At 40.1% G+C, this 13733-nt stretch overlaps 1 protein-coding gene across 1 annotated transcript; it reads right to left on the reverse strand.

Annotated features, from left to right (window-relative positions):
* Positions 1–495: 495 nt before the first annotated feature.
* CISH (cytokine inducible SH2 containing protein) lies at positions 496–10609 on the reverse strand. The gene is made up of 3 exons (XM_081316815.1): positions 9685–10609; positions 3198–3424; positions 496–2702 (listed from the first exon to the last, which is right to left on the reverse strand). The coding sequence occupies exons 1-3, from the start codon at positions 9702–9704 to the stop codon at positions 2200–2202; spliced, it is 750 nt and encodes a 249-aa protein (XP_081172941.1). The 5' UTR covers positions 9705–10609; the 3' UTR covers positions 496–2199.
* Positions 10610–13733: the final 3124 nt, after the last annotated feature.

Consider the following 13733-nt stretch of genomic DNA (forward strand, 5'->3'; position numbering starts at 1 on the left):
GTGTGGGATTGAAGGAAGTTGAGTCCAGACTGTGAAATGCACCAGGTTGCCATTCTGCTGCTAGCATGACTTGGCATTTTTCATATCTGGTTTATCTACTTCATGCACAGAAACAGCAGGTAGTCCATGTGTGCAGAGGGATCACTGATCTAACTCTCCACTCTGGGGATCACTGCAGCAGCTTTCAATTTTTTCTCTCAAGTAACAGGAAAAAGCACCCCAAACACTGTGATTGTAAGGCTGAGATGAGGGACAATCCTAATTGCTGCAATAGGGTGGCAATTTTATGCTAATGTTTAACTCTATTTAAAAAAATCAATGCCAACATTTAAAATGGCAAGATTAGCATACATGCATTTGATATACTCACTTCTATACTTCAAGTAATGGCTAAAAGTTAATTGTGCATGCAACTGGAAGAAAAGAATGCTTTAAACATTTTTAGTATTTAAAAATATCATTTATTGTATTTTTTGTTTTTAATAGATATTCTCCCATTCATTTGCCCTTGTTCCAGAAATGGAGAGCATCGTGATCAACAAATCACACACACACACACACACACACACATTCTGTCAGTTATTAAAGTATCTAAAATAAAACCAGACATACAACAAATTCTGAAAAAAAACATGAGAAGAAATGGACGCTGACTAAATATACCAAGCCACGTTGGATTGTTGAAGGAGTATATTGCTCCTTTTGTTTCAAGTTGTATCTAGGGCAGTTTCAGATATGCTGAGAATATACCAACCAGAATTTTGAAGAGTGCCAGGCTAGAAAAGACTGCCCTAGACTTTTATCCCTTCCTGGAGCTCACACATGTAGCAGAGGTATTCACTGTTGAACTATAAAACCATGAAAATATGTATAGCTCTCCTGAGGATTTGACATAGAATGAAGGACAGTTTTTTGACAACACAAATTTTCCATCCTCAGCTACTGTTATTGTAAGACAGAGGAAGGAATGGAAGGCAGAATTAATGCCAATAAATCTTTCTTACCCTTATACAACCAACAATGTAGTGTCTTAGCTTCCTATCTAACAAATATAAGGTGCATCAGAGCAACTGGAAAAGATGGAAGCTGGAGTGACACTTAATTCCTGCTATCTTCTCTGTCCATGGACAAGCATCAGAATGAAAGTGGGCGAGTACTCACAAAAATGGTGGTAAATAATCTATCAGTATTGTGTTCTCCCTGAAGCTCCTTTGTGCTAATACAGCAATAATGTGAGTTAATATTTCAATTAACAAGTTGACACCAATATGGTAATAGGAGAAAAATGGCCTATTTCCTGAATTTTCCCTCCCAAAAGATATAAACAAAATGCTACAGAAATGAACTTTATACAAAGTTCAGGATGTGACCATTTCTCCAAGGACAATACTATGTATGCTTCATAGGACAGATATATAGGCATCTTCACTGTATAATTTTAACAAAACATCATTTGGATTTAATTGATTCAAATTAGGAATAGCCTCTTCAAAAAGGGAGAAAAGCGGGCTTACTAATCCAAGCTCAATTAACTTGAATAAGCAAGTTTTTTCTTTATCAACCTAATGGGAACCCTGAAGTCTGGATGTTGACTGTAACTGGAATCAAATTTTTATACACTTCCAATATATTTATCTTATATTTGAGTATGAAGATATCAAGACAGATTATAGAGTAGCCAATGGCCAGAAGACTTCATTCAAGTCCATAATGAACTACTGCAAGACTGTCTCACATAGTTATGGTTTGAGCCCATCCTTAAAAAATTTGCTTGCAAAATTAAAGAATATTCAATCTATATGTACTCAGAAATAGCAAAAAAGAGAGTACCATGGGAATAAATAATACAGTTCTGAGGCCTGAACATTCCTTGCACCAGTTGTGACTGCCCAATTCAAGTAGTCTGCACATGCCAAGAGTAGTTCCTTTCTGCAGAGAAAGAAGAGAATCGCCTTGAGCTTTTAGCCTTGGATTTGTGTACCTTGTGCATACTGCCTCCTCCATGGCATAAGAATGAAATTAGGTAACTGAGAAAAATAAGGGAGAGGGTGATGGGAAAAAGTCTCTTCCTTTGGCAATTTAATATACTGTGCCCTTTTAAGAACATAACCTCATCAATGGATCAAAGTCAATCTGTTGCCAGAATGGGATGTTTTCCAGCGTTATTTCGGTTACTTGTCCCAATCAGACTGGCTGCCTTTAAAGTTGAAAAGGGTACTGCTTCAAATAGTCCTTCATTCTCTTTGGTAGAGGCAATTGGTCTATCTTTCCAGTGCATCGATTGATCTGTAGTCGGCAGAGGTGCTGCAGGCTAAGGGCAACGTCCTTGCGGCTGAGCGGCCGGATGAGCTTCAGATGTACTGCCGATGCTATCATCTCCTTTTGTGGGGGAGGCAAAGGCATGGGAGGCGGGTAGGGAGCATCGCTCTTGCTCTCTACAGTACAAGAAAGAACGTAATGCTGGATGAGGCTAACCACATCTGGGAAGGCCAAAACCCGAGGTTTGGAGAGGCAATTGGAATCTAACTGGAACTTGCTATCGGCGTATTCAATGCGTACATTGGTAGGACCTCTGTTGGTCTTTACAGATAGTGTGAACAGGTAGCTGGGATGAGCACTGTCCCGTACCAGAAAAGTCCCCTCTGGCATCTTCTGGAGCTGCTGCTTAGCTTCATTGGCTGTAATAGAACCCCAATACCAGCCTGGAAGAGAATCCCAGAAAAGACATGGATAAGAAGGACAAACTACTCATTTTAAAAAAAAACCAGGAAAAGAAACATTTATTGGTTCATTTTCTATTTTATTGGCATATATATTTGTGAACAAATAGTGGCATTTATTGTGCACTCCCTCCCGAAATAGTACTATTTAGACACTATCATAAGGGGAAGTATCACAGATTTTTGAAAAGGCATTTATGAAGTCAGCTTTGGGATGATATATTCAAGGAGCAATGGAAGTGTCCCTGAGTTGAGTGGGGCTTGTCTGTGGACAAAGAGCTATGGAATTGCAGCCCCAGACAATTGCCGCTAACCATACTGGGGAGTCATTTTGCCTTTTTGGAATTCTGCTCTTTAAAATCCAGGCTGCCCTAAAGGAGATATAGATGCTTTCCTCAGCAGCAAGGAACTGGGCACTTTTAACATCATACAATAGGTTCTTATTCCAAGTATCAAAAGTACCGATTGGATCCTTACCAGATTCTCGCAGAAATGAAAATGTTCTGGCAATGCATAGCAGATCCTCCTCTGGGTCTCGTGTTTGAGGTGAGTTGCTTTCGAGCCTGGGCAGTACCAAGGGAGGGGCGGATTGCTCTTGGAAAGATGTGACGGATAGAGGCTGCATGATCTGTTCTGACACATTCACTGCAAGGCCTTCAACTGACAGCCTCCGGAGTTTCTCCTCTGATACCAAAGGATAGGATCTGAAAAGAAGAGCATTTTGGATTACTCCTTTTCTGGCTGAAATGAATGCGACGCTGAACACAACATCACTACTTTTGAGAACACATACCCTGGTCTGTACAGTTCATTTCCACAAATAAGGCAATTGTATTAATGGCAGTCACCAAAGCAAAGAAGATAACTGGGGTCAGGATTCTTTGCTGTTTTAATCCTTACATAAGTTCTTCACTTATCAGTCCTTTTGTTTTAAAACAAGACGTCTTTTTCAATTTAGATAAAATTTAAAAATTCATCTTCACGCTTTGCAAGTACCACAAACAGATTAAAAAAAAACATAACACAGATTCTTGGAAAACATTCCACCTTTCCAGGGATTTTTTTTTAAAAAAACTCTTTGTTTCCTATATTTTAAGGTTACCAATCTTTAAAAGATCGTCTTACCTGAATCAGAAAATTGGTAAATTAATTTTTCACAATAACAAATATAGGAACATGTGTGAGCCAGGCATGAAGTAAAAGAATATCTCTATGCTAAATTATCATCCTATGTTTTATATTATTCTGGTCTCCCTCTGTGTAAGGTTATGCATATTTCCTCCAAAGGATGTCCCACTTAGCTCAATGTAACTTTCCACTGGACCTTTAATGATGTCGCTAGCTTCTTTGCAACTTTAAGATAATTCCCCAAATTTAATTTGGTAAGGAAATATAACATTATGATAGTCATGCTGGTGTTTGGAAAGATTCCCTCCAAAAATTAAAATATTAATTTTAATATTAAAATAAATGTGACTATTTAATCAAGTATAAATGAACAGCAGATGAAATATGAATGTTGAAAGTCTCTCTCATGGGATGATCTGAAATGGCCATTTATAGGCCATTTATATAGGCCTCCTTTGTACCCTGATAGCCCTGTGGTGGCTCCAAATACATGACCAGTTGGTCTCCTGTATCCCCCAATCCAGATGACCACTGTCAATCTTCAGTAGTAACATCCAACCTTATAGAGTTGCTAGGAAGCAACTATTAGACAGTAGCATTTGACTCTGTTTGCAGCTGAATGCTTGACAATATGATTTCAGAGAAATACACTGCCACATGGTGACTTTTAAGGAGCCACTTAAGCATTCCAAATTGTGTGGAATTGCTTTAGTGTATTAAAGAAGCATTTTGTTTACACTGTGCCAATCTGTAATTTTGTCTAAGCTGTAACAGGATATTCTTGGAAACTTATGAGTTTCAAAAGATTTTCACACAGTTGTATTTTGCTACTGGTGCTTTCTCTCCTATCCGATAAATGCATTAACATTTCCAACTGCTCACAAGACTGGAAATATTTCATTAATAGAAATTTGATCATTCACACACACACCCAGTTTACTTACTTACTACACAAATAACAGGCCCACAAGTAACAGTACTATACCTTTCTGCTTTGCTTACATAGTTTCTCTTTTGAATAGTTAAAACAATAACCCAGTACTGATTGTGTGCAATATGAATGTGTTACTAATGAAAGCAGGGATTATCTCCTATCTTTCTTTTCCTTCCCTGTATTCAGCCTTCTCTTTCTTTGCAATTATTCCAGTTTAATACTCAAGTTCAACTATTAGTCAACTAAAAGCAGACATAAAGTAAAAACATCCATTAGGAACTGAAAACTCTCTTATTAAGAAAGTAAATTTTACCACTTCCTGACCAATAAGCATTCTGCATCTCCCTAAAATGGAAATATATATGAGAATTCAAAAATCACTTCTATAAAACACTTCCTGGTGTCTAGCAAGAAAGGAGATTCAATGACAAATATGATTAAAAATCAACCTCTAGATAAAATCTGGAATAATTTAGATGCTACATTGAAATTCAACTTTTTTCCACAAATCTGATATAGATTCCTTTGCATGTAAGGAATAGTATCTTTATTCAGCATCCTAATTGGTTTAAATGAAATAATTTCTGCCGAGTCTGTTGCTGATTTTAGGAAAAGTATCTACATTTACTTCAGCAATTAGGTTTTTATCTATCTGTCTGTCTGTCTGTCTGTCTGTCTGTCTGTCTGTCTGTCTGTCTATCTATCTATCTATCTAAAGTGGGTGTGATAAAATGTGAGAAAACAAGACATAACACTGGGAGGGTGGCTTTTTAGAGGTTTTGTTTGTTTGTTTTGCAAATATACAGTAGGATGAAAGGTTTCCAGACTATTTCTTCAGAAAGACCATCACTAATCTTCAAATAGTCCTTCTAAGGATAACTCATGAAGATCACTGCTGCTACTCCTGGGATCTTTGGGAATTTGGGGTTTTTGACATTATGTTGGTGCTGTTGTTTTGCAGCCATCATGTTTTCACCTGAGGCTTTAAACCTTACCCCTTTTTTCCCCATTTGTAACTGAGATAAAATTTAACCTTTTTATCTTATTAATTCTCTACAAGACTTGAGTCTATTTCGGACTTCTTGACTTTTTTTACGCATTATATCTCCATTTATTGCTGGCACTCTATATGTCTATATAAATATTTAAAGCTATACAAGTTACAAAGACACATCTGTCAATGAAATCTTCCTCCATTTTCATAACATCTAATATTTCAGGAGCAGAAGAATCCTGAATCTGCTCTAATCAGTTGTTTTCCAGTGCAAATATACAGTAGGACTTTAAATGGTGTACATGTTGAGGGAGGCAAATTTTATTTATTTATTATTTATTAATTTTATTTGTATACCGCCCTGAGTCCTTCGGGAGAATAATACAAATACAAATAAAATAAATAAATAAATAAATAAAATTTGCCTCCCCCAACATGGCCTCAACATGTACACCATTTAAAGTCACTGTTCTTTCCATCATTATTGCCGCCCTGTAAATGAATGTTCATAGTCATGAACAAATGGAAAATGAAGTAATTATACTGTCTCACTCTCACAATTAATGATACAAGTAGTGTGGTTGGCACTGGCAAACTTAGGGCTTCCTTGCCAAAAGAAGGCACACGCCATTGTAAACCATCTTATTTTCTTAAGTGAATAAATACTTGGCTGGGGATTCTATGAGCAAGAACTCTTCTGGGTAACTAGTGAGAGCTAAAAGCCTCTTGTTTGCTCATGTAACTCTCAAATAAGGGAGTTAAAAGCTGTATTACTCCTAAAACCAAACTAGTTACAAGTTCATTTTAATTATTTTTTGGGTGAGAGGCTTAAAGGAGATGTTTTTTTGTTTGTTTTCTTTGTTTTTAGGGTCTTGTTGTATATGCTGCAAGAGACTGCCGAGTTGTAAGTTACGAAACATCATAGAGTGAGTACTGCTATATGACAAAGTGGCCATCAATACTGAATTATGCATCCAGAATAAGACAACCTTCCAGGGGAAGACTCCACAGCAGCCAAAACAGCTTCAGGACAAACTACTGAATAACAAACAGAATTGTCAAGTTGAAGATTGACAGAACCAGAAAAGTGTGTACATCAGGGTGAAAAAAGGAGTCTGCTGCAGTTGGGAAAGTTGGCCTTAAAAACCTTCAGGTTCAAATCCCTGTGCAGCCAGGGAGTTTACTGGAGGTTACTAGGCCATTCTCATTTTCATTGTGATAAGATACTGGGCTTCTGTACTGTATGTTACTCTAGAACAGTGTTTCTCAATCTCGAAAACTTTTAAGATGTCTGGAGTTCAATTCCCAGAATTCCACATTCAGCCATGTTGTTTGGGGAATTCTGGGAATTGAAATCTACACATCTTAAATGGCCAAAGTTGAGAAACCCTGCTCTAGTGAGGACAATGCATCCAAAGTGATAGATAAATCAGATATCTCCTTCTACTAACCTAACTACTACCACAATTAAAATGCAACTTTATAATACATGCCTAAGTAAGCCTGATGTAATTCAGCACAGTGTTTCCAGGATAGTGTGCATAAATCTATAACTTTAATCCAGCATTAATTCAGAAGCAGATATAATATAAAAAGCATAACATGGATTCTAAACATAAAAAACAAATATGATTGTACTATGTCTAATACTCCAATTTTTGTAACTTTTAAGAAATAAAAAATACTAATACTTATTTAGAACAGCTTTAAATGGCCAACGCCTTAATGCCTATAGGACAGTGATGGCGAATCTTTTACAGACCAAGTGTCCAAACCGCAACCCAAAACCCATTTATTTATTGCTGGGTGCAGGGTGGGCATGGTGGGTGTGGCCACCTTGATGATGCTCGTGGGGAGGGACGATTGTGGGGACTGGGCACGGTTGGGGGAGATCCAGGGGGTCTTTGGTGGGTGGGCCAGAGGCTCGTCCTGAGGGGTGAGGCAAGGCGAAGCAGGGTGGGTGTGCCAATTGCCGCAGGGCAAGACAAGGCAAGGCAGGGGCTGGAGCAGCTGCTGCCTGACACTATCTGCCCTCACACACAGAGGCCAGCAAGTGCACATGGGGGCCGACGGTGTCCGTCAGCAGCCACAGCCTGCTGACTGTCCTGCATCATGGCAGCCCCATCGGCGTGGGCGGAGTGGAGCCACCTCAGATGCTCACTGGCAGCCCGACGAGGCAGCGGATTTCGCGCACCAGCTGCCCTTTCTGCTTCCCTGCATGGTTGACTGGTCGGAGCAGCAGCAGAAGCCGCCCCCATCAGAGCTGTCGAGTGGATGGGCACCAGCCGGGCAAGGGCTTCCTTCTGGCCGTCCCGGGGCCGTCTCTGCCCGTGTTGATGGGGCTCCACTTCGCTTCCAGATCTGCTGCCGGCCGGGCTTGGCGATGCAGGGATCACCACCCCTGCCTCCTGCTTCCCTGTATGGTTGGCTGGTCAAGGGGCTCGAAGCAGCATGAGGAAGAGCAGCCACCGCCCCCGTCAGAGCCACCGTGTAGACAGGGCCCGCACCAGGTGAGGGCTCCTTTCCAGCCATACCGGGGCTGTCTCCGCCCACACCGATGGGGCTGCACTGCGTAAGGGAGATGGCGGCTCTGACTCCCAACTGCCAGCTGCTGCCCCAGCCCCCTGCCCGGTGTCCCTTCTATGCAATCTTACGTGACCACAGTGTGGATGAGGGGCTTGGCCAGCGGGGGGGGGGAACTTTCCTCCGCAGAGGCATTCTGGCCTTCCCACCCCCCTTAGCCAGACCCCCTTGCCTTCCCCCAGCCGGGATCTGATGACCCCCCACCCTCCTGCACCCACCCCAGTAGACCCCACCATGCTTAGTAATTTGTTGGCCTGCCCATATAAGATTCAAAGAAACAATGTAATCATTTTGCATTATAAATGACCCAAGAAACAATAAATGTTAGGTTGGGTAAACATATAAATACACAACATTTGTTACTAGAAACATGTATAATAGTAAGAGAAGAACTTGAAGATTAAACTGAAGGCACCCCAACTGTCCAATGTGTATTACCCTAAAGGCAGCATTTCTGTACACGCTTATTTACAAGTTGGTTCAATGGCCTTGACTTCTGAATAGTCACACTGAAACTGCCCTTGCTTAGCCTCGTATGTTTGACCTCTCACACAAATATGCACACACACTTATTATCCACTGTCATAATCTGTGTAGGTTTATTCTATCGCAACTAATAACATAATCAATCAAAACAGAGCTGGAAGGGATCTTGGAGGTCTTCTAGTCCAACCCTCTGCTCAAGCAGGAGACCTTGGACCATTTTAGGTGGCTGTCCAGTCTTTTCTCAGAAAACCCCCCACAGATGGAGCACCTACAACTTCTGAAGGAAGGCCAGCTGTTCCACTGGTTAATTGTCCTCAACATAATGAGTTGGCATTTCAAATCAGGCATTCTCTGCTATTCAAAGCGAAGTGCTCTAACCCAGATCAGATCTGGACTTCTCCGTTTCTTGATGGTTGCCCCACCTTTTTTTTCATTTTAGTTGGATTTAAAGACATTTCACTTTAGAAGACGTATTTCTTTATAACTATATAACAAAGGCTCACTTTCAGAGACCTCTAAACTTGGTGGAGTACATAATTAATCCCTACTGAGCTTTGCTTTAAATGAAAAAGTACAGAAAATGTGAAGACTTCCGATAGGTTAGAAATGACCGTCAACGGGGCCACGGATTTTGAGTGGAAGCCCATAATTTTACAAAGAAAAAAAGAAAAAACCAGGGTAGGAGAATCCATTTGCTATACTTTTCTTGTGGTTGTAATAGTAAAATTCTAGAGAGCTGGAGTAAACTGTCACTGAAAGCTGGGCTGGCTTCAGAGCAAGCTTTTAGAGGACCCCACCTGTATTTTTTTAAAAAAGTTGTTGTTTGTAAAGAAACTTACCCTTGAACGCAGAGGATCATGTCACTTCCAAGGACCCAGGAAAGAGCCTCAAATCTTCAGAGAAATGGGGGAAAGCCGCGCTTCTTCTTTGTTCCTAAACAGAAGGCTGCCACAGTCCGTCCGCAAGTTTCCAGAAATCCAGAAGTGTCCCAACAAGGTTTCTGAAATGCCCTGAAGAATCGCCCACACAAAATAAGTTGTCTTTCCCGCATCAAAGTCAGGCGGAAAAAATGCCTGGCTGGGATCGCAGCTCTTTTTTCAGTGAACTCCGGCTGAGTTTTCAAATATGCCAATAATATATATATATATATTAAAAATTAGGTTTACTTGAGAAACAATCTCCTCCTTCTCGGTGGCGTGAAAAGTCGCCTCGAATAAAAAACTAGAATAAAAAAATATTATAATAAATACCTGCCTGAATAAATAACCTCTCCCCGCGTAAAAGTTCGGGGAGAAGAAGAGAGCGGACCGGGCAGCCGTTTTGCCTCGACGCCGGCTCTTGAAGAAATGCGGATCGCGGGGAGCCGAAAGGGGGGAAACCACTACTCAGTAATCTTTTGTTTGCGCCCTTTTAATCTATTCCAGGAAGTGGTGGATTCCTGGAATTGTATTGTATTCACATCACTATTCCGACAGGCACAAAAAAAGAAAGAAACGTATAAATAGAAGGGGCCGTTCCAGGTACCTTCATTTCAGGCTTTGCGGTCTCCTAAGGTCAGAAATAATCCCGCATCAAAAAAAACAAAAACACCCGCATCCCTCGAGTGGAAAGAGAAGCGTTATCAAGAGACCTGCACCGAATGATTTGAAAACTCGCGTGCTTTCATTTTAATTCAGCGCTTCCCTCCGGTCGCTCTCTCAGTTCAAGGAAATACCTTTGATAGATTTCCAAGAACTTTCCAGGAAAGCGGGGCGGGCTTTCCCATCTTCTGCCAATCAGAGCGAAGGAGGGCATGTCCTGACGCCCGAAGCCCCGCCAATCGGGGGCGGATGACGCGCGTCGCTGCAGTTATCCAGGCCCAGTGAGGTTAGTCAGAAACCCGCAGGCCGGTGGTTGGGTCCCAGGAAAGGGCGGGGAGGGGGAGGAGCTGAAATCGGCAGAAAGCCTCCAGCTCGCCATGTGGCCGGCGGGCTGGTTGCTGAGCTCCCGGGCGGCTCTTCTGCGCCCGCCGTCCGACAGCGAAGTCTGATCGGAGCGCAAGAGCGGAGCCGAGTATCGCCTGCCTTGACCGGCAGGAGAAGAAAGGCCGCTTTCTTTAGGCTAAGCAGTCTTTCTCCGCCTCGGCAAACTTTTCTTATCAGGCGTGAGTTTGTGGCACCCATTCTTCTCGGTTTGACGAATGAACGTCAAACCTTCTGGACTGGAGGAATGGAGACATTGCAGCGAAGAGATGCCGGTGAAAAATGCCCCCTCCCCTCCCCTTTCCTTTCCGAAGGCATAAACTGCACACCCTTCTCTTTAGGAATACACACAGAGTTTATTTTCATTTATCCTTTTATCTTTAAACAATGAAAAGCCAGGAAGGAGTGAACGTGCTAGAATAATTCGGTATTTATTTTATTTTATTTTATTACATTTATATACCGCCCTTTCCCGAAGGACTCAGGGCGGTTTACAGGGTGATTAAAAAACCAAGATACAAAAATTAAAAACAAATTTAAAAAAAATTATATTTGTCCCTGCATAAATAAAACCCCAGTTAAAATATGATTAATCCTCAGCCTGGGCCAGAGAGCTCGAAGAGCCAGGTCTTCAGGCCCCGGCGGAATGAACGGAATGTATTGGGAACTACTGAGAAAAACGATTAGGAATGATAGCCCTGCCCTTGTAAGTTGTAGGAGGTCATTCACAGCAGAATCCTAAGGCTATTTTATCTCCAGGACATCCCAGAAATTCAATATGGTGCACCAAAGGACAACAATTCTATGGTCCTCCACTATATGTATTTTATTGTGCAATTCGAGGACAATTGGTTGTCAGTCAAAGTATGCTAGCCTATTTCTTTCCAATCCAATTACTTCTTGCATCACACGGCAGGATTCTCAAAAGGATTCATCCAGTTTCCCAGCTGGACTTCAGGCAATATATTCTTCTTCCCACCCAGAGCATACTAAAAACCACAAGTATCTCCTCTCGGCTCCACTTCGAGGTTCAATATTTTTTTATTCTTTACAAATTGAATGGGATTGTAATTTCTCATTCAGTTCAGGAAACAAGCCATTATGGTAGTTTTGGGCATATCCTGGGGGTAACGCTAAAGGATTGTTGCCATTAAATCTCTGTCAAGACTCTTGTATGGGTTTTGAAGAGGGGGGAGGATTTTGACAATATTCAAAACTGGGAAAAGGTGTGATTGAGTCCAAGTGTTTAAGAATGGCTGTAGTAATGTGATGGGTGCTTCAAAAGTAGCTGTTGTACATTCTGTTCCATTAAGCAAAATGCTACTATGAATAGGACTGTGATATGTTTAGGTTTTTTTATGGGATTGTCTCTCTGATATAGAAGAGTTAGAGATTTATTCTAATATGTGTGAATAATATAATTAACAGTTCCTATACAGTAGAATTCTGTTTTCCTTTTAATGTTAACTATTAACATCAGTTTTCATGGATTTCAGGACAGTAGTCATTTCCAAATGTGTCTGTCATACATATCATAGGATCACACAACAGACTACAATCTGAAACCTTGGAGATGATGGCAATGATAATGTTTAAGTGTCCAGCACAGGTTGGGATCCAAATATTTCTGGGTTTGTGTGGAACTGTCTATGGGTCCAGTTGTATTGAGCATGGATTCCACATGGATTTAACTTTGGAGTTGATGTTGTTATTATTTTCAGAGTAGATTCCCAGTTTTGAAACATCCCACTGTCTGTTGGCTAATTAAAGAATGTAAGCTTTTGTGTTCATCAAGCAGAATGAAATGGCTATGTCAGATTTTGTAATAGATTTTAGTTCAATTCCGTATTTGTTTACCTAGAACAATATGATGCAATATGTGCCGTAAGGATGACCCAGATTGCCAGGTATAGTCTCATAACCTGATTATTTACTTACTACCTTTTCCAATTTGCTGTCTTCTTTTTCAAAATGAAAAAAGATCTGGCCTAATTTGGGATTATTTATTTTTATTTGCTCTTTTGGGGCTACATTGCCTAATGAAATCAAAACTTAGAAAAGAATAAATCCTTCATATTCTGAATACATTACAATTGTGGTCAATAGTTCAAATAAATGTCATCAGAAAGAAAATTTATTACCAATCTTCTGAGAAGCTTAAAGTAGCATTGCTACTTTGAAAAAAGCAGAGCTAAAGACAATTCTTAAACAATCCAGGATTTCAAAACAGTGTCACCATCTACTGGTCAAAGCATAAAACAAAGAGGTTTGCAACCTGTGTTACTGTAAGTGGAGGTTTTTTACTGTACGATGTTTTGTTCTTTTGTTCTTTATCAAATTTGGCAATTAACTTTTGTTGCTAATTTACAAGTAGAAACTTGACCTTGATGGCCCTAATTGCCCCTGGCTTATTAAAATGTTGCATCAATTGTTATTCATTCTTCAATGCTTTCAATCTGTAATATTTCATTAAACCAAATAATCAATATTTCATAGAAAGTCATCAGATGTTTAAGCCAAAATCCATGTAGTTCATCATTTCCTGATGCACTCTACTTAATATCTTTTGTTTGGTTTTTAATCATTTTTGATGTTATGACCACATTATCTATTTTACTGATCTAATGCATTTTTCAATCTCCATTATCCATGCTGATCTTTTTTATTGGTTATCCTAGATAACACTCCAAAATTTTAATATTCCATCAGGGTTAAGTCTGTTTCTAGTATGTTCCAGCAATGTTTTATAAAACAAATGCTTTAAAAAAACCTGCTGATTTTGTCAAATTGATTTTTTCTACCTTCATATCCTTTATTTTTTTTTAAAAAATAGCCATGACTCAAGTTTTTTTAAAAATTCTTCTGAACCTTTTTTAATCCTCTTAAGTTACATCATTTTGGTAAACATTTTCATATTCATGCCTGCA

The sequence above is a fragment of the Vipera berus genome, assembly GCF_964194415.1.
Source record: "Vipera berus genome assembly, chromosome: 2".
Lineage (NCBI taxonomy): Eukaryota > Metazoa > Chordata > Lepidosauria > Squamata > Viperidae > Vipera > Vipera berus.